The sequence below is a fragment of the Schistocerca serialis genome, chromosome 12 (genome assembly GCF_023864345.2).
Source record: "Schistocerca serialis cubense isolate TAMUIC-IGC-003099 chromosome 12, iqSchSeri2.2, whole genome shotgun sequence".
In the NCBI taxonomy this organism is placed as follows: Eukaryota; Metazoa; Arthropoda; class Insecta; order Orthoptera; family Acrididae; genus Schistocerca; species Schistocerca serialis.
The window spans coordinates 123,474,735-123,502,670 of record NC_064649.1 but is presented as its reverse complement, the minus strand read 5'-3'; the positions used below and the strand labels follow the sequence as shown (position 1 = coordinate 123,502,670).

The 27,936-nt window shown below is 39.4% G+C and overlaps 1 protein-coding gene across 1 annotated transcript in view; it reads left to right on the top strand.

Moving 5' to 3' along the window:
- The window catches only part of LOC126428160 (ras suppressor protein 1), a 60,844-nt gene extending 54,046 nt beyond the window's left edge, over nt 1-6,798 (top strand). Inside the window, exon 8 of the mRNA XM_050090070.1 lies at nt 4,187-6,798. Coding sequence (XP_049946027.1) covers nt 4,187-4,277 — 91 coding nt within the window. The 3' untranslated portion in view covers nt 4,278-6,798. The remainder of the gene's footprint in view (nt 1-4,186) is intronic.
- Nucleotides 6,799-27,936: the final 21,138 nt, after the last annotated feature.

Below are 27,936 nucleotides of genomic sequence, written 5' to 3'. Positions count from 1 at the left end.
GCATGTTATATGACTGCTTTGACAATTGGCTCTGTCTCTGACAGGGCGGAATGTCCCAGCGATGGTACAGTTAGCTGCAGAGAAATGTGCCTTCCACAAGCTCTGCAGGGTTCTGTATCTCTTTTACACAACTGTTGACTGCTTGGAGCCTCGTCCGCATAGTCTAACTCTCCTGCACTCACTTTATTGTGGTGATTTAATTTGAACAAAATTTAACTGTAATTGTAATGTATGTCAAAACAATGAGTCCACTACAATAGATTCAAAATTATTCCAGAGCAGGAAGTGAGACATTACTCCTACTTGACTTTTAGTTCTATGTGGACGCAGTGGTCTCGTTGATAGAGCACTAGACTCCAACCATGCAGGGCCCAGCTTCAGTTCCAGGCAGTGGCAGAGGTTCTACCTTATTCCATTTCTTCCAGGGCAACTTAGGTGTACCGAGGCTCCTACCGAATCAGTACCAAGGTAAAGGGTGACCGGGTTGGTGGGCCTACAACTCTGCCCTTCTTAGTGAGTGCTGAAGAAAAACTGTACTCTACCTATAGCTAGGCCATGACCTGCAGACTTAACAGATCAATGCTCCTGATCATTGTCATTCTATTACTTGCATAAAGTCCTGGATTTGAATTATTTTTCATAGATCATGTGGAATTGGCAATTTTTAATCAGATTAAATCCAAAATCCAATTTTAGTAATTCTTACATTTGTTCACATTCTTGAATAGATAACATTTAGAACATATCTTTCTTCTCTGCTAAGTCAGCTACAATACACACACTGCTAGCCGTATTTAGTGGTGCTGTTAGACATTCACAAAAGTGGACGTGATGCACTATCCTACCTTTCAGAACAAATAGTTGCTTCCTTGAGAAACAGAAAGGTAATGTTAAAAAGGAGATGCACCAGAAAGTCACTCAGACTTGACTATATGAGGAATAAATCTGTAAGGATGAGGGCAGAAAAAATGAAGTGGAAGGTGTCAGGGAGAGTAGGTTAGAGACGATATATTTTTTGTCGTAATTCTTAAATGCACTATCGATGTCTCTTGCCCGTAATCTGTTTCTACTTCCCACTGTGTTCTTATCATCTCTGGGATGGAGTTGGTACAATGCGTACCGATCTAGAGTGCATACAATATTAATTGGCTGCTAGCCATGTGGTAGGGGAGGGGGCAAAAGTAGTGGTGGGGGGGGGGGGTCTCCCTTGCAGATGGGGCGGTGTGGTAGGGAGGTGTAGTCATACAGTTTAAGCCTTCACACAAACTCGTGTCTCACAGAACTTGTACACTACAGCTAACGGGCCTGCAAACAGTCGTATTAACAGGTTATGCCAGTATCACAAATTGTCAAATCAACTGTTTAATAATAAACATCATTGGTACAGGATTAAACTGAAACTGATCAGAGAGAATAATTTATTGTTGCTTATCTTGTGTACCTTTTTTCCTGTCTCTTGTTGCCATGTTAAAATAAGCTCTTTTTCTAAAACATAGCGGTGTTTGCACTATTTCACCACACTAATATGCTAATGCAGCTGCAGTTGCAATGTAAGTATGAAACAGTCTACTATTAATCAAACAATTGAGGACAAGTGAATGCCAATGAAAATCTGATGCTTGCTGTAGAAATAAAAGTCTGATTCATTCATTTATGGTATTACAGAAACCATACTAATTTTCATTTCACCACCTATCAATAACCCTTCGAAGAATTACATTAATCCATTGAAAAAATCTATAGTCACTTGTGTATTGTAGTTGATAAGAAAATTTTGCTTGTTAACTATGTGGCAAAATACTCTGCATTGCAGTCTACCATTTGCCAAAAGTTGTTCTTGGTATCTCAAACCATTTATGATATCTGAAGGGTAATACGAATATTTCACTTCCACTCTGATTTGCACAGATGATCGGAAGTGAGTGCGCTACATACTTTAACATGCACTGAATGCAGACTCAAAGCGATCCATAGTTTACATTGCGAAGTATCCGAATTTGGCACAGCACATTTCTGGATATAGAAATATTACAGTTACTATGATTGTTGATGAAATGATAGGTAGTTCATCATGAAGCTGATGAATGATGCTATGAAATGTGCGAGAATCAGATTTTTTTACCAAATAGTTTCTTTAAACTCATTTGTGAAAGGTTGCAGTGCGACCAGCATGCGCACGCCTCCATTCTCGCACTGTAGCTGAGGCAAGCAGAGAACATTTCATTCGTAATGGACAATACTCATAGTTGTGTGGGTAATAGGCAAATGAGGTAGTCGACCCTTTGAAACAGAGGGCCGGACTTGTCCAGCACTGAGAACGAGAATGTGTTTCTGCACACCAGCCAAATATTTCTGCACAAGCTGTGCCACCACTGACCTATTCTTTCTGATGCCTCCCTCTTCTTCCTTGATTACCCTCTTTCTCACTATAGCTGAGCCCCTCTCATCCTGGGGTCTGAGTGACCTTCTAATGTAACTATCCGATAATACACAAAAATTCAGATTGGCAGAGTAGCTAAAACTTGTTACTGACAGGTGATCTGATCAGAAAGACATGAAAACCATCACAGAGAGTTAACAGTATTGGATAGTAACAGAGAATTGAAACTAATATTTTATGGTAATGCTACTTAACTTTGGGGATTGAGTTAACTGTTGCCCACTTTCGCCATTGACTGTCAATAATCCAACACCTGTTTTCATTCCACTTCTTGTTTATTACTCCAAATAAATGCAAGTTCTCAGGGATGATTCTCATTTACATGTCACGCTGACTTCATTAATTTCTCCTTTTTGGGTTATACACAAAGTTGCACAATTCATTGTGAAGTGCCTATATACTACTTTACAAAGACTGACCTCAACAAAACTGATTTCAAAAACTCCATCAAATGATTATCCGTGTGGTCCATGCCACACCACACATTATACCCTACTAAAAATAAACTCCCTCTTTTTCCTGACCTTATCCTGTATTTTTACAGGATCAGCATGTTACTAAATGTGTCAGATATCTGTTCTGTTTGATGCGGCTTGTAGTGAAGTTGCATGCTTATGGAATATCATCTCAGTTATGTGACTGGATTTGTGAGTTCCTGTCAGAAAGGTCACAGTTCATAGTAACTGACAGAAAGTCATCAAGTAAAACAGAAGTGATTTCTGGCATTCGCCAAGGTGGTGTTTTAGGATCTCTGCTGTTTTTATCTGTATAAACGATTTAGGAGACAATCTGAGCAGCCGTCTTAGGTTGTTTGCGGATGATGCTGTCATTTATCATTTAGTAAACTCATCAGAAGATTGGAACAAATCGCTAAATGATTTAAAAGAGATATCCGAATGTTGCAAAAATTAGCAATAATGAAAAGTGTGAGGTCATCCACATCAATGCCAAAAGAAATCCATTAAACTTCAGTTATATGATAAATCAATCAAATCTGGAGGCTGAATTCAACTGAATACCTAGGAATTACAATTATGGACAATTTAAATTGGAAAGAACACATAGAAAATGTAACAGATCTACTAAAGAGACTGTCTACATTACATTGGTCCATCCTCTTTTGGAGTTCTGCTGCGTGGTCTGGGATCCTTACCAGATAGGTTTAATGGAGTACATCGAGAAAATTCAATGAAGAGCAGCACATTTTGAATTATCGCAAAATAGAGGAGAGAATGTCACTGACATGATACAGGATTTGGGATGGAGATCATTAAAAGAAAGGCGTTTTTCGTTGTGGTGGAATCTTCTCACAAAATTTCAGTCACCAACTTTCTCCTCTGAATGTGAAAATATTTTGTTGACACTGTCCTACTTTGGGAGAAACAATCATCATAATAAAATAAAGGAAATCAGAGCTTGCATGGAAAGATTTGGTCTTCGTTTTTCCTGTATTCTGTTTGAGAGTAGAATAATAGATAATTATTGTGAAGGTAGTTCGCTGAACCTACTGCCAGGCACTTAAGTGTGATTTGTGGCATATCCATGTAGATATAGATGCAGATGCATGAAACTTACATAGATGATGAATTCTTCTCGAGACATCTGTCGAGCAAATTGATCGATTCGTAGGGCCAGTGCTTGTCAGCAGTACTAAACATTTTATCTCCTTAAGACCAGTAATTTATTAGCTTTAAGGACTGAATTTTCTTTCAGTACAATTAACCACCTTTCTGTATTTGTTTGCAGTGTTTACAATCGACACATGCAGACAGAGACTCCACCACCACCAAGGACAAACGACAAGAGGATGAAAATCTCGAGACGCCAACAGAGTTAATCTCGGAAAACTATTTTGGAAATTAGCTACTGAAATATGTAGCCAGTGTCACGAATGATGGACTAATGCTATGTTTATAGATTAACAGAGTTAGTGTCATTTAAGGATTTTCCGAGTTGGCTCCACAAAACTTTATAGGTTTTTAACTGTGAGGGCTATCTGGAAAGTAACCTCCTTTAGGCTATAAATAAAACAGTGCAATAGTTAAAGAAGATTTATCAGAAAAATTATTAAAACAACATCTTTGTATGAAAAATCCAAAAATTAAGAGTGCTTGATTGTTTAAAAATTGAACAGGTAATGAAAAATTTACAAATTTAGAGATGTAGATCAGACATTATTTTTTTGACGTAGTCGCTTTAATTCTCAAAGCACTTTGTGCCTAGGGACGAGCTTTCTGAAACTTTTGACAAAAAAGTCTCGTTTGGACTCTTTGGCTCATTGTTTGTGACAAATTGGACCTTGCCATTGGTAGAAAACCATTTTCAACCCATAAACAACTTCATAGAGGTGTCAAATAAGTGCTGTGAGTGAGGTGGTCGATAATGTCCCAGACAGATGAACCCAAAGGTTTCTTTGTGGCACTGGCTGTGTGGGGATGTGCATTGTCACGCAACAACCACAGTTCCTTTGTTAACATTCTCCGTCTTTTGCTCTGTATCAACCTCCTTCATTTTTTTAGGATTTCTCAGTATCATGCAGCATTAATTGTTTCATTCTGGGGGAAAAGTTTGAGGAGAAGAATCTATTTAGTTGTGCCACACCACACATTTACCCTGAGGGATGCATGTTTTTGCTCACGAATGATACATGAATAGTACCCCAGAACATTTTTTGTTGTGACAATTAATGTTACTACAGTCCGTCCCCCGTAGTTGAGTGGTCAGCATCACAGAATGTTAATCCTAAGGGCCCGGGTTCAATTTTCGGCTGGGTCGCAGATTTTCTCCGCTCAGAGACTGGGTGTTTTGTTGTCCTAATCATCATCATTTCCTCCCCATCGATGCGCAAGTTGGCAAAGTGGCGTCAAATCAAAAGACTTGCACCCGGCGAATGGTCTACCCGATGGGAGGCCCTAGTCACACGACATTTACATTTTACGTGACCACTGGTATAAAAGGTAACTTTGTCACTGTAAATCATTTGCCTGACAATGCCTGGTTGCATCCATGACATTTCTACAAGAATCTTGGAGCGTTCTTGTTCCTGTTTTTGCTGAGCGGTCAAATCTTGGACAGTTTGTAGGTGATTTCGTTGCATGTCAAGGTCCTTGGATAGAATTTGGTTCACTGTCCTCTGTGGAATCCTTATTTGCTGACACCAACGTCTTGTCGATTTTGATGGAGCCTGTAGTGTGGCCTCCTGCAATAGAGCCATCTTCACTTCACTTCTACCTGTTCAAGGTCACCGCCCCCCCCCCCCCCCCCCCAACTCCTGTGATAATTATCTGCTTCTGATTCATTTGCTTCAAACTTCTGGTAAATGTGATAAATTGCTAAATGAGTTGGTGGCCATCTATGTGGAAATTGTTCTGCAAATCTTCGACACACTTCTGTTGCCGACTGCACGGCTTCCATTAAACTTGCAACCACTCTTCTCCGCTCGAGTGTGAGTCTATCAGTCACATGTACTAGCAAACTGGAATAGAATACGAAACAAAATTAAGATTGTTCACATAATTTTGATTCGCCCCATATTTAGTGCAGTGAAAAGGCTGTGTGGTAAAATCCAACACATACATGTGGAATAACAGGAAGAATGAAGTAAAACAACAAAAAATCTTGACCACTGAAGGTGCTTTAAAATAAGGTGAAAAGCATTTGGTCTTAATAAGATTTTAATTACTGTCACAAAAGATGGTAATTAACGTATAAACTGTACCAGTCACTTACATGTAGTTTTTTTTAAAGAAATAGCAGTTCTGTATATGAAATATTTTTAGCTTCATATTCTTATCTTCTCCTCTTAGGATGAATGATATAGCTGGATAGAATAATTTATGGGTGCATGTAGAGTGTGCGTGTGTCTGTCTGTCTGTCTCTGCACACGCACGTGCACGTGTTTGAGAGTGCATGCAAGGGGGAAGGAGAGAGAGATTTCATGTTTATTGTGAAAACTTTTAGTTCAGTCATTTTTCCTCAAGTGATGTAAGCTAATGCTTATGACTAGGATCGACATTTATGTAAATGTGTGTGTGTGCACATTTTCTTGTATCTGCTGCTAATGAATCTCTGTGCCTACGGTTATTAATTATGAGCTCCGTCAAGAATAGCCTGTTATGTCTGTTGACAGTACATTTTAACAATTTCGGTCTTGAAGAACAGGCTGCAGTGAGGGAATGCTTCCTAAAGGCATTAACAAATTGATTCTGAGATCACTGCCATTATATAAATGTTAAAATATTTTTGTAATCAGTATTTAAATAACTGCTGTTAACAAATGTCGAGAAATGTATTATGTGTGAAATTGCTTGTATTTTTATGTATAACATAAGCTTTAAAACATTAAATTGAGAAAAATATATGCTTACAAATTACAAAATATATGACAAGGTTGTTGACATGTCACAGAATGTGAAAAAATTATCACCTACCGAAAGATAATTTCAACATTTTTTCTGTGCATTGCTTGTGAAGTATGCACAAGGTGTCTGCAACAAAATGCCTCATTTTCAATTTGCTCCAAACACAGAAATTAGTGAAATAAATTTATTTATTTCTCAAAAATAAGTTTTACATCTAGTTAAATTAAAAAAAAAAAAAAAAAAAAAATACATCAGTTAAAACACGTGCCAAATGCTTGCAGATAACATCAAACATACACTCTTTCACATGGGCCCCTGCAGTGATACAAAGAATGTCTTGTCTCTATTCAGTTTCCATCCAGGCCTGCTGCACCAAGTCTGGAGGGATGTGTACTGATGACTTCCACAATCTCAGTATGGAGGTCTTTTGAAGGTGTCCTTCACGTAGCCCCAGAGAAAAAGAATCTGTGCTATGTTGTCAGAAGAATGAGGAGGCCAATTCGGGGGTCCGTCATGTCCGATCCAGCATCCTGGAAATGTTCAATTCAAAGTTTTCCAAACATCCAAGAACCAGTGACGTTCAGCTTCATCTTGTTGAAACCACAGGTTTGGTTGCAGGCCTTCAACCTGGGGAAAAGCAAACATTTCCAACATGTCTAGGTGGACTGTTCCTGTGAGAATATTCTCAGCAAGGAACAGCAGTCCAATTATCGTGTCACACATGAGGCCACACCAAAACATTGATTTTTTGGGCTACATTGCTCATTGTCCCTGATACTATGTGGATTCTGTGACCGTCAAATATGAACATAATGCTTTTTATTTACAGATTCTGAGACATGGATTGTGGCCTCATCAGAAGTGGCCTTACTGGTGAGAAATATTCCACATCTACATCCATACTCCGTAAATCACAGTGAAGTGCATTGCAGAAGGTACATTCCATTGTACCAGTTATTAGAGTTTTTTCCCTTTCCATTCTCATACGGAGTACGTGAAGAACGATTGTTTAAATGTCTCTGTGTGTACAGTAATTATTCTTATCTTGTCCTGATGATCCCTGTGAGAGTGATATGTAGTGGGCTGTTGTATATTCCCAGAGTCATAATTTAAAGCCGATTCTTGAAACTTTGTAAGTAGTCTTTCTCAGGATAGTTTATGTTTATCTCCAAGATAGTGCCAGTTCAGTTCCTTTAGCGTCTCTGTGACACTTTCCCATGGATCGAACAAACTCATGATTATTTGCGATGCCCATCTCTGTATACATTCAACATCCCCTGTTAGTCATGTTTGATACAGGTGCCACACACTTCAGAAATATTCCAGGATGTGTTGCACAAATGATTTGTAAGCAATTCCCTTTGTAGGCTGCTTTCACAAGTAGTCTACCAAAAACCTGCTGTTGCTATTCCTACGACTCAGCATATGTGATCGTTCCGTTTCGTACCCCGACATAATGTTACACGTAGGTATTTGTAGGAGTTGTCCAATTTCAGCAGTAACTCATTGACATTGTAGTCATAGGATATTATATATTTGTTGTTTTGTGATGTGCACAGGTCTACATTTCTGAACATTTAATGCAAGTTGCCAGTCTTTGCACCACTTATCAAGATCTGACTGAATATTTATGCAGCTTCACCTAAACAGTTTTTCATTATAGATAACTGCTTCGTCTGCAAAAACTCTGTAGTTAATATTAATATTCTGTGCAAGTCATTAATAGAGAACATGAACAGCAAGGGTTCCAACACACATCGCTGGGGCCCACTTGAAGTTATTTCTACATCTGTCAATGCTCTTCATCCAAGATAACCTGCTGTATCATCCCTGCCAAAAAATCCTCAGTCCAGTCACAAATTTTGCTTGATACACTGTACAATCATAGTTTTGACTATAAGAGCAGTGTGTACTGTGTCAAATGCTTTCTATTTGACTGCCTTTCACTATGTTATGGGGGAAAAGTGTGAGTGAATAGTTGCATAATCAATGTTTTCAGATTCTGTGCCGATTGGCACGGAGGAGGACATACTGTTTGAGATACCCCATTATGTTTGAGTGCAGAATATGTTCTAAGATTCTACAACAATATATGTGGTGTGGGATCCTTACAAAACAGAATTAACAGAGTACATCAAGAAAGTTCAAAGAAGAGCAGCACATTTTGTATTATCAATAAATAGGGGAAAGAGTGTCACTGACATGATACAAGATTTGGGATGGAAATCATTAAAACGAAGTCATTTTTCATTGCGGTGGAATCTTCTCACGAAATTTCAATCACCAACTTTCTCCTCCAAATGCGAAAATATTTTGCCGACAGTGACCTACGTAGGTAGAAATGCTCGTCATAACAAAATAATGGACACCAGGGCTCATACGGAAAGATATAGGTATTCATTTATTCTATGTTCAACACTGGAATAATAAAAAATTACTGTGAAGGTGGTTCAATGAACCGTTCACCAGGCATATAAGTGTGATTTGCAGAGTACCCATGCAGATGTAGATGTAGATGAAGGATATGGGGCAGTAGTTTTGTGGATCACTTCTACAATCCTTCTTGTAACCTGTGCTTCCTCCCAACTACTGGTCATGTTTTTTTTGGTCAAAGGGCCTAATGATAGATTATAATTAAAGGAGGGGCCAACTCAGTTACAAATTCAATATCGAATCTCATAGGGATTCCTTCGGGCTCTGGATCTCTGTTCAATTCATGTGAGGGGAATGTCAAAACTGGTTTGAGAAGTTTTGGGGTGTTAGTTACATATAAACGACCTGTCTTCATATCACTATCTGACTGTTCATTCAATTAGTTTCAGAACGTCTGCTTTATATGTTAACACATTTTCATGAAGACGGAATTTTTCCAAAGCCTTTTTCCAGTTAGAAAACCCTACGGAAGTAAATAAACCTTCTTTTTTTTTTTTAAGAAAATTGTAATAGATTTTTAGCATCTGCCTCTTTGCAGGTTTTGCAAAAAACTTTTTCAGTAGGTGCTTCATATTCTAGCCATGTATATTTGATCAACCAAGACTTCTGAAATTATCTTCCCTTACTGGATTGTCCAGGTTTGGCTGTGAATGGTTCTCGCCTCTAAGATGACAAAGCAATTAACGACGCAATAATTGTTGGAGGTTGACTTGCAGTATCATCAACTTCCAAGTACACCTTTTTGGTAACAAATTTATCCATTGCAAACTTAATTCACAATACACTAAGAGACTGAAGTAAACGAATAAAATATAGTTATATAAAATAGTCCACTAGACACTAAAGTCGGAACACTAAACACATCTGCAGCATGCACTGAATGAAACTATCCACACTGAATGACTGCGATAGCAGGGTGGGCTTTATATAGCTGCGGTGTCGTAATGTTTCGAAGTGTCAAGGCGACGCAAGGTGCAGGGCTCCAGGCACTTCTGCTCCAGTCCTTCTGATATCGCTGTGGCTGCAGCGCTGGCGCACAGGCGCTAGACTCTACCCGAAGATTTGGTGCCCACAGCACCATAACACTATCATGATTCACACCACTCGTTTTCAGTTAACCTGCGTACTACCGTTATAATTATTTGTTTTAACTCTTTACTGAATGTACTTTAAAAGGTAACTATTGTCAAACAAGGAAAATAAAACATTCCAACATAATTTTGTGATTTTACAAAGCATAATATAACTAATAATTTTCTTAAATTATTGGGGGGCCACCACCCTCCCCCCCCCGCCCCCCCCATCCCCCCAAACGAATTTTTGAGGGGGCTCGGGCCCCTCAGGTCCCATGGAGTTGGCACCTGTTACAGAGATCAGTGATCTAGGCTCTTTAGGGAAGGATCTTGAAATAGGTCGTTTTATAATAGCAGGGATGAAGTTAACAGTTTGGACCATAACCTTACGCAGTTCGAGGTGATATCAGGCATATTGCTCAGAAGGTTTCTCACACTAGTGCAAAGATCATGTCAGTCTCTGAGCAGTATGATAAGCCCAGGATGAAGTTTTCTGTGTAAGTTATTAATGCATAGCTTGTTCACTCATGGGAGAGGGATGTTTATGCACGGTTGTGACTGATGCATCGCCCCTCACATGGCTACATCGTATGTGGCAGTTTGCTTCTGAATGCTTCTGGTGAGAGGCTGCGTATACGACTAATTGCCAGAAGCATCCAGTCTGACCAAAGCAGTATTCATCCTATTCCAGTGATTTCTAATGTATTCACAGAGCCTATTTTACAATAAATTCATATGTAAAGCAGAGCTACAGAATTAATATAGTTACAGTTCAGATAGCTACTAGTACAGTAAAGTACTACATCTTGACAAAACCAAGGATATGCATTTAGAGTACTCCATGAGAACATCAAAAGTCTCATTACTAAAGAAAGCCTCATAATTGAAAAAAGGTGAATTTCTCATATCCATTCAAAAAAATTAAAAACTAAATGGATTTTCAGCAGTTTTGTTACGCATATCAATACATAAAATAGAAATCACTGACAATGAGCAGGTTCATCATAATGGATATGAAATATCACACCAATGTAGAACCAGCAAAAACAGAGGAGGAATGGCAGTGTATCCAAAAGATGGAGTTAAATCCAGGACCTTCACATTACCAAATGTTGCGCTGAACCTTTTAAAATGCTGTGCCTCAATAGGACATCAAGAAACACACAATTCGAAGTACTGTCCGTTAACAGACCACTGGCAAGTACCTCAAGCTTCATAGAGCATCTAGGAACAGTTTTAGTAGTGCAATACAGAGTTAAGAGGAAAATCATTATTTGTTGAGACTTTGGTGTTTATTTTCTGACAGATAGTACTGACTGAGGGAACCTAGAGTTGTTCATGTGCAATATCAGATTATCTTCCACAGTGAAATCCTCAAGGATCGAAGAACATCATGTAACAGCTACTGACCATTTGATTTTAGATCCAACAGACTAGTGATTTAGCTGTAAGACCAGTAACCAGTAAAAAAAACTTGAAATGTTCAACATGTTACTGTAATTACAAATTTGTGATGTGAAAGGAAAATGATAAATTCCACATCACCATGATTTCTTGTGCAAGACTATCCATGGAGCATGAAACCAACCAACCAATAGTCAGTGGTTTACCTGACTATGCTGCTCAAATGTTAACAATGAAATTTACTGACCATTTAAGTCAATAGAAGGAAAGTATTATACCACAGAACCGTAAACAATCACTTGATCATAGTTTTTAGAGAAATTATTTGCAGAATGCTGAGGAGAAATTTGTAAAGCAGACAGTGTTGATGGAAAATTTAACTCTTTGTTAAACATGTTACTATAGTACTATTGTACTATTTGTATTTTACCTAATACAAATAAGGGCAAAGGTGAACAGAAGCTGGGATAAGTGATGGCTACCTACTTGTGCTAGGGATTCAGAGAACAAGCAGTAGTCAGTATTTGAAAGTCTATTATCACCTGTATTGTAGAATCCTCCAATCTGTCATTAAAAATTCAAAACTTATGTACTATGCTCAAAAAATAAAAATTGCCAAGAATAAGGCTAAAACTTTTTGGAATGTTATTAAAAATGAAATAGAAATAATGACCCAAACGAAATTGAGCCCAACAGAGATTAATTTCAGAAACACAGCCCCCATGGAAATCGCAGAATTCGGCATGTCACTAAAAAGTAGTAATGCTGCTGGATATGACGGTGATTCTAGCAGTATATTAAAATGATGAGCTGGCTTTGTACTGGGCTACTATAAATGAGTCATTTGTTTTCAAAGTTCAATGTTTTCCAAAGTATTACAGGTACATATATGATCGATGCTTGAATAAAACTGTAAACTCACACAGTATGCACTGTGCCCATCTGCTGGCATTATGAATGAGTGCCTTGACAAAATGGCAACAAAGCAAGAAAAGAGTTTTTGTGTGCAGGAGTATGACAGATGTTTATCTGTTACAACACTGCACCATGCATTCAGAAGGAATTATGGAACAGAACTGCCATGTAAACGGAGAATCGTGCGTCGGTAATGAAAGTTTAGAGATAGTAGCCTCTGTAAACAGTACAGTACCGGTCGATGGAGTGTGCCAGCTGCAATGATTGAAATGGCGAGGGAAAGTTCAGTACAGAATAATCAACGGTCTGTACATGTTACGAACTTGGAATACCGCAGCAAACTGTATGAGAGATTCTGTGACTGGCTACATTTCAAACTACACCATCCCCAGCTCGTGCAACAGTTAAAACTGGAAGATTATGGCCACCTCCTTCAAATTTGCATCACAATGCAGGAGGCACTTATGGATAAACATCTCATTTTCAAGCTGATATTCAGTGATGAAGCAACCTTCCATTTATATGGAAAGGTTAATTACCTTTGAAAATCCTCATGGAATTGAGGGGCATGAATGCGATTTGCTGAAGGTCGATGTTTTCTGTGCAATGTACAGATGAAGCTGAAGCTGTATGAGCTTTTTGCTTCTGTAAGAAGACTGTGAAGGGTATTTCTTATCTTGACACATTGCTGTTGTGGTTGTTTCCACAACTGATTGCTGATGGTAAGACTTTCATCTTTCAACAGACAGGGCACCCACTCATTGGAGCAACAATGTTCTTCTTTACCTAAATAACAAAAGCATCTAAGCTGCTGGATTGGGCATAGTGGTGAAGACGATGTGACTCTGTTCCCTCGGCACCCCCAGGTCACCTGAGCTGACGCAGTGTGATTTTTTCCTTTGGGGGTGCATAAAGGACCGTGTTTAAGTACTCCCACGGTGAAGAACACTGGAACATCTCCGAGATCACGTCAATGTGGCTGTGATGACCACAAACAGAATAGTGCTATTTATGGTGTGGGACGAACTCTACTACCACTCGAATGTGCCTTGAGTGACCACGCGGCACTCATAGAATATTTGTATAGTGCAAAACAAAGACTTGGTGAGTTTATAGTTCTCTTTATGCATCAATCACATTTGTACATGTAATACTTTGGAAAATATAGAACTTCGAAAATGAATGAATCATTTATAGTAACCTTTTAGCATTACCCTTAAGCTCTCTTTGCAATCAATTAGTGACTCGTGACATGTTTCCTTACAGACTTAAATATGCTGTAGTAACACCCATCTTCAAAACTCGAGATAAGCAAACCACCTCTTATTACAGACATACAGGGAGTAAGCGATAACTGCTTGAAACGCATCACAGTGGTGTAAGGTAAGTTGAGACAAACAGTTAGGCCTGTTTCACACTGGGACACTGGTGATGGTCGCCAGTGACGGTCACCGGTAATAGTGGTGAACAGTCTTGGATCACCAGTGACTGACACCGCAGATATTGCCAGCTGATTAGTTAGTGAAATGGACTCGAGCGAGGAGGAACTTTTGTCGGTATTTCTAAGGAGGAGGAGGAGAAAGAAGACAACGTTTTTTACACGTACATCCACTGCTACGTGATTGGCTGGAGAAAGGATTGTTTGATACTCTTTATGTCGTTTGAGCATATGTTAACTACTCAGGGATTGTAGGACATGTCACCTAGTTTAGTGTGTAGAGGAAATATTGTGAACGGTATCAGAGATGACTTTGCAAACTACTTCATTAGCCCTCAAGGTGAAGCGGCTTGGCAGCAGCAACAAATGTAATTGCTACAAATGTTACATGAACGTTAATGAGGTTAGGCCTCATTGTTCATCTGGCATTGTATTTGTGATGTGCATTGTACAATTATTACTATGTTAACTGTAAGAAGTCACATTATTGTATTCACTGAACTGATTGGAACTTAATATTATAGTGTGTCAGGAACTTGTACCTCAATAATATTATAATAAATGAATAAAATTCATTACTGTAGTAGCCACATATGCGTAAATAATTGTAATTAAAAATAATATTTAAACTCTATTTTTTGGACCGTAAGGCTTTAAGATGCAGAAGAAAAGGGGGTGAGGGATGAAAATGTGCTCATAAGCACCACTTCGTTGCTATGGTCATCGCTTTTGACGTTCCAAATAGCGGGACGACTTTCTACTTTACTAATAAAATCTTCCATGTTAATGAAATCTAAACTCATGGCTACAATGTGTACAGTATAATATATAATGAATGTTTCACGGCACTGTCTCAGTAATGACTGCCTGTCTGTTGGCAAATCTGCAGTGCTGTGTTCGTGGTCTGTGTCCCAGTGCGAGCACTCGAATTCAAACTAATGATGTCCGGCAGTGACTGCTGTGAGCACAGTGACCCTGTCCGTCACACGTGGCGACGGTGAGTCACTGCTGGGTCACAGTGGCCCGGTGCGGCGGTGCAGTGTCCCGGAGTGAATGTATCTCTGTCCGTGAGGGTCGCTGGTGACCGTCACCAGTGTCCCAGTGTGAAATGGGCCTTAGATACAGGGCACGAATTGTGGTCTGTTGAGCTGGGAAGCAACCTCTAGTTGGCTTACAAAATCTACCTAAGTCACAGCATATGTGTGCCACACAAGATTTCGAATATTTTCTCACACTTTTATGGAACTGTCTTAGTCTGCTATTTCGTTACCATTATTAATTTAAATCTTCCCTGTGAGATTAATGAAAGAAAAAACATTTTATAAACATTATGTGAAAACTATTACATTTACAATTCAATGTAAACTTCACTGTTACAAGCAAAGTAGTTTTGTAATGGGGCCAGACAGAATGATTTAATTGTTAATTTTATGCTGTTAACATTCACAGTATTTTGGGGTAACACTGATTCTACATTTAACGGATCAAGAACAAAGGCTTTTTAATATTGAAGGATGACTGCAGCCAGAATCTCAAATGGTTTGCATGTGCTTCAGTTTTAGTGGCGTTAGTAAGGCAATTTGAGGCTGTTTCCCGGCTTCAGAAACCATAAGAGTCTTGTGTCAGTTTTTTCATCTCTGCTTCACCTGCACCACTGTGGTACAGTTAACAGTTATCATTTACATGATGTATATCAGTCCTCTCAGTAATTTCATATGTGTTTCAGAAAGTGTACTGCCCCATTTAAATGAGCAGAATTTGATAGCTGCCTCTTCCTTTGGATTCCATCCGTGTTGGAAGCAGCACAAGATTTCACAAATGATGTGCTAGCAGCTGTAAACAAGACCTCTTGTAATTTTTATAGTCACTTCCCAGTACATTTACTCAATGGTTTTTGTTGCTGATGATAAAAATCATTTCAAGCTCAACTGTGATATACAGGGGAGGGGGCTGTATGAAAAGTCCGAGAAATGGCACCACCGGCATATCGAGGTCATCTTTGGAAGGAACGCACACCAAGTTTCAGCCATATTGGCCTATTTCTTTGTGTTTGCCATTTGTGTGAATCAAGGAAGTCGGGTGACTGTCAAAAAATGAATGAAAAAGAATTTTGTGTGGTGATTAAACATTACTTTATGAAAGGCTAAACGCCTCAGGAGACTAAAGAGAAGCTTGATCAAAATTACAGTGACTCTGCACCATAGATTAGAACAGTTTATAAGTGGTTTCAAAATTTTCAGAGTGGCCATATGGGCACAAGTGATGCTGAACATTCCGGACGCCCTGTGGAGGTTACGACTCCATAAAATCCGTGATATGGTAATGGATGACAGAAGAGTTACAGTGTGTGAGATTGCCAGTACTGTGGGCATTTCGAATGAACGGGTACATAATATTTTGCATAAACATTTGGACATGAGAATGCTATCCACAAAATGGGTTCCGCGATTGATCACGCTTCACCAAAAACAGAATCGTGTGAGGTGTTGCAAGGATGGTTTCCAGCTGTTCAGGAAGGATACGCAGGACTTAATGCATTGTTTTGTCACTGTGGATGAAACATGGATACATTGCTACACTCCTGAGACCAAACAACAATCTAAACAATGGGTTACCGAGGGAGAATCTGCACCACAAAATTCAAAGATCATTCCTTTGGCCGGAAAGGTTATGGTGACTGTCTCATTCACCATCTGGAAAAGAGCAAAGCTATTACAGGTGAATATTATTCATCGTTATTGGACGATTTGAAAACCGAGCTGCAAGAAAAACGCCGGCGATTGGACTGCAAAAAAGTCCTTTTCTATCGTGACAATGCACCAACACACATCTCAGCAGTTGTGGTCACAAAATTAATGAAAATAGGATTCCAACTCGTTTCATGTCCCCCCTACTCTCCAGACTTGGCTCCTTCGGACCACTATTTGTCCCCCATTTTGAAGAAATTGCTGGTGGGACAAAGATTTTATTCAAATGAAGAGGTGATTGCAGCAACTAATAGCTATTTTGCAGACTTGGACAATTCCTATTATTTGGAAGGGATCAACAAATTAGAACAGCGTTGGACAAAGTGTATAAGTCTAAAAAGAGACTGTATCAAAAAATAAAAAAGGGTTACCCCAAACATGTAAGTAGTTTTTATTTTTGCACGGACTTTTCAAACGTGCCTCATACATAATCACTATATAAAGCTAAAAATAATTTTCATATAGACTTTGCTCCAGTGTCTAGCATTCAGAATTGAGTTATTGATGTAAGTGAGCATGCGTAATTAAACCGTGAGTCACTCCACTGGTAGCCCAATGAGACTCCCTCACATTGGCATAGGTGGTAGAGCAAGTGCTGCGCCGTGTGCAAAGCCGACGTGCCAGGCCCTCGGCCCCTCTAATGTTTATGTGACAAATGTATACTTCACTGTTACACTGTGCCATAATGTACACCGTATTACTATGTCACTGAGTGTCTTAGTATGTTCCTTAATGTGGAAGTGGATTAAAAGTTGGTCAGTGGGAATCCTGATATTGTGTTTGTGGAACTTTACAGTAGTTATGTACTCTGGTGGGAAGATATTCAACAAGTTCCCATACAACACAAAGCAGCAAATTGGGCATCCAACAAATTCAAAAGAAAACTTAAATCATAACTTCTTAGCACTTCTTTCTACAGATTGTATGAATACCTAGATTCATTGAATGAACAATTCTGTTTGCTACTTTGTAGAAAGTAGGGTTTTTTTAGAAAGCTGTTAGACTAGTAGTAGCCTACGCTACTACATAAAGACAAGATATTGTTTAATGTTGTTACCAAAAATCACATAAACTTCGTGATCAACTTACTTTCAATTTTTATACTATAAGGCCACGTCCTGGCTGACCAACTCATCATTGCTCAGCCCATACTGCTAAGGATAGAAACCTGAAATTTGGTAGAGGGTGTTGATCTTGTACTGTAAGGCATCATTTAAGAAGGGTTTTTTTCAAAATTCGACCAGTGAGGGGGTAAAATAGAGGATGAAATTATTTTTGAAAATATGTCAGTATTAAGGAAGTTTTAAAGTTAGAATTACGAAAATTGGTATCATGTTTCTTGTGGAGACTTAAGGGGAGACATGTTTCAGCTTGTCAAGCATTCAATCACTAAGGGTGTAAATTAGTGGGTGAAAGATTGTTTTGAAAATACGAAGACTGTTCAAAAAATTCTGGAATATTTGTAATTTCGTGCCAATGGTGTGCTGGAGCGAAAGGCAGTTGGCAGCCCTGCTCAAGCCTGTGTTTAACGTCTAACAGCTGGAAGTTTCATTGTTGTATGTCCGTTAGTTATTGTTTAGTGCTATATTGAGTAGTAGGTTGTGTGGCACAGTTTGTGAATTTCGAGATGACGGACTTAGAGCAGCAATGCGTCTGCATTAAATTTTGTGTGAAACTCAAGAAAATGAACTGTTCACACAGTTAGAAATGGCCAGATGGAAGTTAAAGTTGACTGTCGTACAGGAAGCCCTTTGGCGTCTACCGATGAAATCATGTCAGGAACATCAATGAAATTGTGTGTGCCAAGTGAAGACTGACTGTCTGAGAGATTGCGGAAGAATGTAACATTTCAGTCATCAAATCCTGTAACAGCATTTTGGAATGTATCGTGTTGCCACCAAGTTCATACCATGGCTCTTCAGTCAAGACCAGAAAGATCTTTGACTCATAACCTGTAAAGAGCTTTTGGCCTGAGCAGATGAGAACAAGATGTTCCTTAAAAGAATCAAAACTGGTGATGAGACGTGGTTCTACAGTTCAGACCAAGGTTCTCCAGGGTTGGGAAAGTTTCTTCAGGACCAAAAAAAAAGCTTGTCTGATCATATCAGGTCAAATGTCAAAGCCATGCTGATAGTTTTCTTTGACTTTGAAGGATTAGTTCATCATGAATTCGTGCCACAGCAACAAACAGTTAATCGATGGTACTATTGATGCCTGTGAGAAAGTGAGAGAAGGAAATGTCCTGAAATGGCTCTTGCATCACGATAATGCATCTGCACATTCATCCCTGTCCGTGTGTGACTAAAGCACAGAAAATGAAATCATTGTGCTGCTTCATCCTCCTTACTCTCCAGATCTTGCGCCTGTAGACTTTTATTTCCAAAGTTGAAAACCCCATAGAAAAGAAGAAGATTTGAAAAAAAAAAAAAAAAAAAAAAACCTTAAAGTCAGTGCCTCGTGCGATCCAACCAACAGGTGTACCAAGATTGCTTCCAGAATTGGAAATGTCATTAGGAGTGGTGTATCAATTGTGGAGCAGCGAATTTCGAAGGAGACTATGCACAATGAGTACAAGTATAAGAGTAAAAAAAAGTCTTGTGGACAAAGTTCCAGTCTCGCTTCCCACGCCAGGGTTCGATTCCCGGCGGGGTCGGAGATTTTCTCTGCCTCGTGATGACTGGGTGTTGTGTGATGTCCTTAGGTTAGTAAGGTTTAAATAGTTCTAAGTTCTAGGGGACTGATGACCATAGATGTTAAGTCCCATAGTGCTCAGAGCCATTTGAACCATTTTTTGAACAAAGTTCCAGAATATTTTGAACAGGCCTCTTAAACCAGTATTAAAAAAGTACTAAACCAATTTTAAAGCTACATCTAAGAAAACTGGCATTTGACTTCTCTGTTAGAAATCAGAAAAACATGTTTCAGTGTTTTTGGAAGTCCAAATCCTATGGGAGTGAAACAGCTGATGGAAGTTTTTATGGAAATATTTCATTATGACAACATTTTTTAAGCTAAATCTATGAAATCTTGTATTTGGCTTCTTTGTTAAAAATAAAAAAATACTTGCTTCACTGTTTTTGGAAATTAAATCCCTAAGAGGCTGAAAAAAGGGGCGAAATTTTTAAAGAAAATATCACTTTAGGTCTTTAAATATGTCTGCTTGTGTCTGTATGTGTGGATGGATATGTGCGTGTGTACGAGTGTATACCTGTCCTTTTTTCCCCCTAAGGTAAGTCTTTCCGCTCCCGGGATTGGAATGACTCCTTACCCTCTCCCTTAAAACCCACTTCCTTTCGTCTTCCCCTCTCCTTCCCTCTTTCCTGATGAGGCAACAGTTTGTTGCGAAAGCTTGAATTTTGTGTGTATGTTTGTGTTTGTTTGTGTGTCTATCGACCTGCCAGCGCTTTTGTTCGGTAAGTCACCTCATCTTTGTTTTTATATATAAATTTTTCCCATTTTCCATTATATTGATATCACTTTATATTAAGAACCACATTTTGGTCAGAAGTACATTCGGAAAACACTATGCCTCTATGGCTTCAGTTAGCATGAAAAGTTATACGAAGTTGCAATTCGTGAACAACATAAAAATTCGATTGAAAAAAAAAAAAAAAGAAAACTTTGTAGACCTTACATCCTGTGCAACACTATTAAACAAATTGATAATGATCCATCGGAGTACTGCCAGTTCATAGTATCCAATGGGCCTGTTGGACTGTGTGAACTGTTCAATCAACAAATACGTTGGGAGACACTGAAAAATCACATTAGACAAATAGTTTTTCACAATATAGTCTCTTTTCTTACACAATTTTAAACAAAAACTGTGTACACAACAATGTACTGTTTCATTTCCTTCCTTGCAGTGGTTTAACCAGAATACAGCAAATATGTTTCAGATTATGAATTAAATACTACTAATGAGCATGAATCGTTCGAAAATTTGTAATTCTTTGCATTTGCAGATTAAAGGTATGTGAAATACTGTCACTGGAGCTACTATATTCACAGATCCAGCAGTTGGAGAAGTGTCTCTCATAACCTGCATATAAATCAACCCAACTGATTTACCTATCCATTTTAAGTGACTTCAGTACTCGATCAAGATTTCGTTTGCAATAACAATAAACAAGGCTGAAGGTCAGAGAATGGGAGGAAGAGGAGATGGACTGAGAGGGGAGGGAGGAAATGCACGTAAAGAGGGGGAAGGATAAGATGGGCTGAGAGGGGAGGGAGGAAATGCACGTAAAGAGGGGGAAGGATAAGATGGGCTGAGAGGAGGGAGTTGGTGAAGGACACAGAGAGGGGGGTGGAGGAGGCGGAGGACAGAGAGACAGAAGAGAAGGAGGTTAGGACATGTATCCGATTTCCATGCATATTTAGTAATTGCTAAGTGTTTTCAGGTTTGCTAGTGTACTATAAATAGGACTTAGTGTTTACTCTTTGAAAAACACTGTTGTAATCAAGTAAATATTGACCTACTAACAGCTAAAAATTCCACTTTCAAATCTTCCTTTACAAAGAAAAACCCAGGAGAATTACCCCAACTTAATCCTCATACCAGTGAGAAGATAAATGAAATAAATATTAGTGTCAGTGGTGGTGAGAAGCAGCTGAAAGCATTAAAATTGAACAAATCTCCAGGACCCAGTGGAATCCCTGCCAGAGTCTGTACTGAATTTGCAGCTGAGTTAGCCCCTCTCTTAACTATAATCTATCAAAGATTCCTCAAACAAAAAACTGTGCCCAGTTCTTGGAAAAAGGCACAGGTCACACCCGTCCACAAGAAAGGTAGCAGAAGTGAGCCACAAAACTATCGCCCAGTATCGTTGACTTTGATTTGTTGTAGAATGTTAGAACATATTCTGAGCTCATACTTAATGAGATATCTTGAACGAATGACCTCATCAATGCCAACCAGCATGGATTTTGAAAACATTGATCATGAGACGCTCAACTCACACTTTTCTCAAGTGGCATACCGAAAGCTTTGGCTCAAGGAAATCGGGTAGATGCTGGATTTCTTGATTTCTGAAAAGCATTTGGCTCAGTACCACACCTATGCTTATTGTCAAAAATATGATCATATGGAGTATGGAGTGAAATTTGTGACTGGACTAAGGACTTTTTGGTAAGGAGGATGCAACATGTTATCTTTGATGTAGGGTCATCATCAGATGTACAAGTAACTTCAGGTGTGCCAAAGGGAAGTATGTTGGGACACTTGCTGTTCATGTTGTATATCAACAACTTTGCAGACAATACTAATAGTACATTCAGGCTTTTTATGCATTATACAGCTATCTATTATGAAGTACTATCTAATAGAAGCTGCATAAATATTCAGTCAGATCACGATAAGATTTCAAAGTGGTGCAGATGTAAAACCTTGCACTTCACAAAATGAAAAAATGTAGTACCCCTATGACTATATCAACAAGTCACTATTGGAATCAACCAACTCATAGAAATGCATGGGTATAACACTTTGTAGGGGTTTTCAGCCCAAATGTGAATGAATGTTTGTGAACTGTGACTGTGTGGGATAATTATTTATTTCAAGTTTCTGCTACCAGTCACTTTTTATTTTATGCTTAATCTAATGTAATGCAACGTGTTTTGAACATGTTCTGTTCATCTTCAGGCATTTATATATACATACATACATATAGATAAATGTTACTTAAAAATGAAAAGTCTTAAACTAGATCAATCTAGAACTCTTTGTCCATTGTTTTTTACTGTAGGTGCTGGTGTGGCATTTGGGGGGAATGAGGGGGGGGGGGGGGGGGGGGGGGCAGTGTATGGCTAGAAATCGAAATCAGTTATGTCTTCTGCTGGAAGAAAACCTGCGGAAGTTTCGTTATTCATTGCCACGTTACATGCAATAGTTTGGAGCCCTCTGACACCAGAGGGTTGCAACTTACATCTGTGAAGCAGCAAAGTCGACTGAGTAATATGCATGACATGTGATACCTCAATTGATACTGAGAACAGAATAAAAAATTTCGAGACGTTACTTTCCAGCACGCCCTCATAGTTAACATATGTAATTTGTTCCTGGTTCACTGGAGTTCATTCTTCGTACAAGGCTGAGTAGCTCAAGCGCGCAATTATAGTACACTATGTGATCAAAAGGATCCGGGCACCCCGCAAAACGTACATTTTTCATATTAGGTGCAATGTGCTGCCACCTACTGCCAAGTATTCCGCATGAGCGATCTCAGTAGTCATTAGACATCGTAAGAGACCAGAATGGAGTGCTCTGCAGAACTCACGGACTTCGAACGTGGTCAGGTGATTGGGAGTCACTTGTGTCATACGCCTGTACGTGACATTTCCATATCTAAACATCTCTAGGTCCACTGTGTCTGATGCGATAGTGAAGTGGAAAGATGAAGGGAGACTTACAGCACAAAAGCGTACAGGCTGGCCTCGTCTGTTGACTGACAGAGACCGCCGACAGCTGAAGAGGATCGTAATGTGTAATAGGCAGACATCTATCCACACCATCACACAGAAATTCCAAACTGCATCAGGATTCACTGCAAGTACTGTGACAGTTAAGTGGGAGGTGAGAAAACTTGGATTTCATGGTCGAGCGGCTGCTCATAAGCCACACATTACGCCGGTAAATGCCTAACGACACCTCGCTTGGTTTTAAGTAGCTTAAATATGGACGATTGAACAGTGGAAATATGTTGTGTGGAGTGATGAATCACAGTACACAATGTCGCGAATCGATGGCAGGGTGTGGGTATGGCGAATGCCTGGTGAACATCATCTGCCTCCATGTGTAGTGCCAACAGTAAAATTCGGAGGCGGTGGTGTAATGATGTGGTCGTGTTTTTCATGGAGGGGGCTTGCACCTCTTGTTGTTTTGCATGGCATTACCACAGCACAGGCCTACATTGATGTTTTAAGCACCATCTTTCTTCCCACTGTTGATGAGCAATTCGGGGATGGCGATTGCATCTTTCAACACGATCGAGTACCTTTTCATAATGCACGGCCTGTGGCAGAGTGGTCACACGATAATAACATCCCTGTATTGGACTGGCCTGCACAGAGTCGTTACTTGAATCCTATAGAACGCCTTTGAGATGTTTTGGAACGCCGACTTCGCGCCAGGCCTTACTGACCGACATCGATACCTCTCCTCAGTGCAGCTCTCCGTGAAGAATGGGTTGTCATTCCCCAAGGAACCTTCCAGCACCTGATTGAACGTATGCCTGTGAGAGTGGAAGCTGTCATCAAGGCTAAGTGTGGGCTGTCACCATATTGAATTCCAGCATTACCGATAGAGGACGCCACGAACTTGTAAGTCATTTTCAGCCAGGTGTCCTGATACGCTTCATCACATAGTGTAGTTTGGATGACTGACACCTAGTTGGGATGACGACTATGGCTGCATACTCATAGATGTCGGGCCTGTCTTAACCTTGTTTACATTACAGGAACTCTTACCTCATTTACAGCACTTCCCACCTCTATGAGTAACCGTGTTAGCCATTACTAGTAGCTTTGTACTCTGAGTTTTCTGTTACTGTGTGTATTGCACATTGATCGTTGTTATTTCAAATTTTGAAATGAGTGAAGAGAGTACTCCAAACCTATCAGTATAAAAGAGTACAATTCACACGACCCGAAAACGCGTCGGCCATCACTCTCACTTTATAGGGCGAAGAGAGGCATAAGAGACCTTACTCCTCCACACTGCTGCTCTCCTGGTTTTTACTTTTTTATGACTTCGTTTGCCCATTTTTTTGCCATGATGAGGTAACCATTTGGGAGGTGGCTGTCCAAGTGGCAGGAGACATGCCATGTTGCTGTATTGAGATACATGTCCAGTAGCAAGGAACTTCCGCAAGTAACTGCTGCAAGTACTTGGTGAGATGCTTACATTAGAACAAAAACTGGCCCAAGTTTATTTCTGATAGCTGCTTGAGCAAGTTAATTTCAAGAACTTGCTGCAAGTACTTGCAGAAGTGTTCTGACTACAGTTGGCGTCGTGAGACCGTCAAGTTGTAGTTTGCAGCAGACTACAGCATCCACCACCATTAGTGAACTGTTGTTTCGAAAGAAAAAGTGGATGAAAAACAACAATTTAAAACAAAAAGAATTGTTTGGGTGTAGAAATGGATGCTGAGGCATACATGTATAAGGTTTCAAGAAACACAATTGAATGATGTAAAATCACAAGACTTCTTGGATTAAAAACTTTCTGAGGATGTTGCATGGAAATTTTGAAACGGGTCTCGTCAACTGTAGAATCAAACATTCGAAAACCAGATACAAAAATGCTGCAAGCTATATTAGCAAGAGAGACAAACTTTATTAAGATTATAGGTCTTTATTCTTCATGTCTACATATTTATTTCTCGACGTAGTTCTCCCACCAAGACACCAGAGTATTTATGCCATCACTATAGACCAGGGATTTCCAACAAAATTGTCTCGAGGACCTCCTCATCGAGCATGATTGGTACCTTGTCATATAACAGTATCAAGTAACTAAAAAAGCCAAATTAAGAGTCCTTTGATCCTTTTCTATTTTTGGTACTTAGAAAAAACACTGAATATTCATTACTGAAAAAATATTGAGCTTAAAACTTTTTCAATTTAGCCATCATTGTTATTGTTAAATTTTTGATTATTGCTCAAAATCGTTGTCTTCAAATCTGCGTGTTTAGTATAACAAATGCATTATCTTCCTCTTCATCTGTAGGCCTTTCTCGTTTTAACGAATCACTTTTTAACCAACCATCTATTTCTAACTATGCGAACTGTAGTTTCCCCAAAAAACAACGTTTTACAAACACTACTGTTTTAATACAGAATATTGAATATGTAAACAATACGGTCTGTGAAAGCACTGGAAATAAATTAACAATGGCCGATTGTCGTCTGAAATGTGAGTTTCTGTGTAAAGTGACTGTCAGTTGTCAGCTGCAAAGAGGCAGCGCACGTAGTCTATCGGCATACAGCAGAACTATCTATCTAATTCTAGTTTTGCGCTAGAATGTGCTAGTGTCAGTTGGCTCTAGGAAGACGCTACACGCAGAAGTTAGGGTTCGCTAAAGCTCTGCTCATGCAGGAAGCGTCCAGAATAAAAAATCTGTTATCATACGAAATATATTTAATATATTTTTTATTCTAATAGCATCTAGCAGAACCCTCTGGCATAGCTCGCAGACCCCTGGGGGTCTGCGGACCACCTTTTGGGAACCACTGCTATAGACTCTTTGAGTTTCTTGACAGATCTAAAACTTCATCTCTGCTTGCACTGCGTCGTCACTATGAAAGTGAAGTCCAAGAAGGTGTTCTCACTTCTGGAAACAACTGAAAATCGTATGGGTCCAAGTTGGAACTGTATGCAGGATGATTAATGACAGGAAAAGCAAAGCGTTGGATTGTTGCAGACATCGCAGTACTCATGTGTAATCTGACATTGCTATGTTGAAGGAGAGGGTGCTCCATATGTGGATGAACTCTTTGGTTAGAAACTCGATTACTGTTGCGTTACACTCCACCAAGCTACACACTAAAATCCAGAGCCTCTACGTCCTGCGTCAACAAAACAGGAAGTTCAGCCCAGTAATACCCATGACATGACTCAACCGATACTGAGAACAGAATAAAAATTTCTGAGGCATTACTTCAGCACCCCTTTGTATTTATTATCCATAGCTATACATTATTTAACTGAATTATTTTTTTATTTTGAGGCGATATTTCCCACTCGCTGATGTATGTTTTCCAAGACTTGCTGTGCACAATCTCCCGAATTGTTATGGACTGCTGTGTAGCTCTATTTTAATGTTTGAAAAGAGAATATTTGAAGATTAGTATTTTGAGGTTTCATAACTCACTCAAGTAATTCAGTTATGTAGAAAATTTACAAAACAATTATCTTGTGAATGATGCACTTCGGCAGTATCAGAGAAAATAACTTCCTTAGATGGTGTCCACATGAAATTTGTTGACATCCACGAAAAGCCACGCGGGGTAGCCGCGGCGTCTTGGGTGCCTTGCCACAGTTTACGCAGCTGTCCCCATTGGAGGTTACAGTCTTTCCTTGGGCATGAGTGTGTGTTGTCTTTAGTGTACGTTTGCGAGGTGCCAGGGCTAGCAGTGTATTTAACACTAAATTCTTCTACAATCTTCATACGGAAATGATGCTCTAAGCCCCCCCCCCCCCCTTTTCTAACTCCGACTTTTGCTGTGCACATGGATTAAGAAGAAACGCGAACTGATTGTAATTGACCCTGCAAGTGGAGTAGAAAAGAGTTTTACATCTGCAATAATTTAATTTGATAGAAATTAATTTGATAAAGGAAAGTTTCATTAACGTAGTGAGAAATGAAAGGGTTGCTCTACCAATCAACAGAATGAAAGTTCTGTCCAAAATAACAATTTGATTTATTATGACTAAACTCAAAATAATAAACAAAACACATGAAACATTTACAATACGTCAAACTGGATACTCAAATAAATGCTGTGAAGGTGAAGTTGTCCATAAACTAGATTGTGACATTTATGACCAAGTGGTATGTGGAGCCAATTCCTTGCAACTCAAATCTTAAGAGAAACACCCAGCCAACCCAACATTAATTGCTGCTACAGTAGTGAGATCTCAGACAATGAACACCCAAGACAGAACCACGTTAGAAAAGACGGGAACAGGCGCGCTCTGCTGAGCTCTGATTGTCACCTAGCAAAATTCCCTGATTTGCCGGTGCTGCGGACGTACATTACCAAGCTGTACGGACATGATCTGGCTGGTTGCTTCGACGTCCCATTGTGGTGATGATAATGTTGCAAGTATAGCCCGAAACAAATTATCCTGGTCTGGTTGTTCCAGACTAAAGACTTCCTAGCAACACAAATGCGCCTCTGAGGGAGACGAAGAAGGCTCACTACACAATCACTGATGGTACAGTGATTGATTTTAACAAGCGAAGTCATGCAGTAACTCCGATACAGTCAACTTTAGCCAAAACTGCTCAAGGCGGACAACATAGGCAGCTTGTACGCTGAACGCTCAATTGCCAACTGTACTCGGAAAGTTATGTTGAAGTCGAAACTTCAGCAACTTCATCAAACAGGTACAATTAAATGA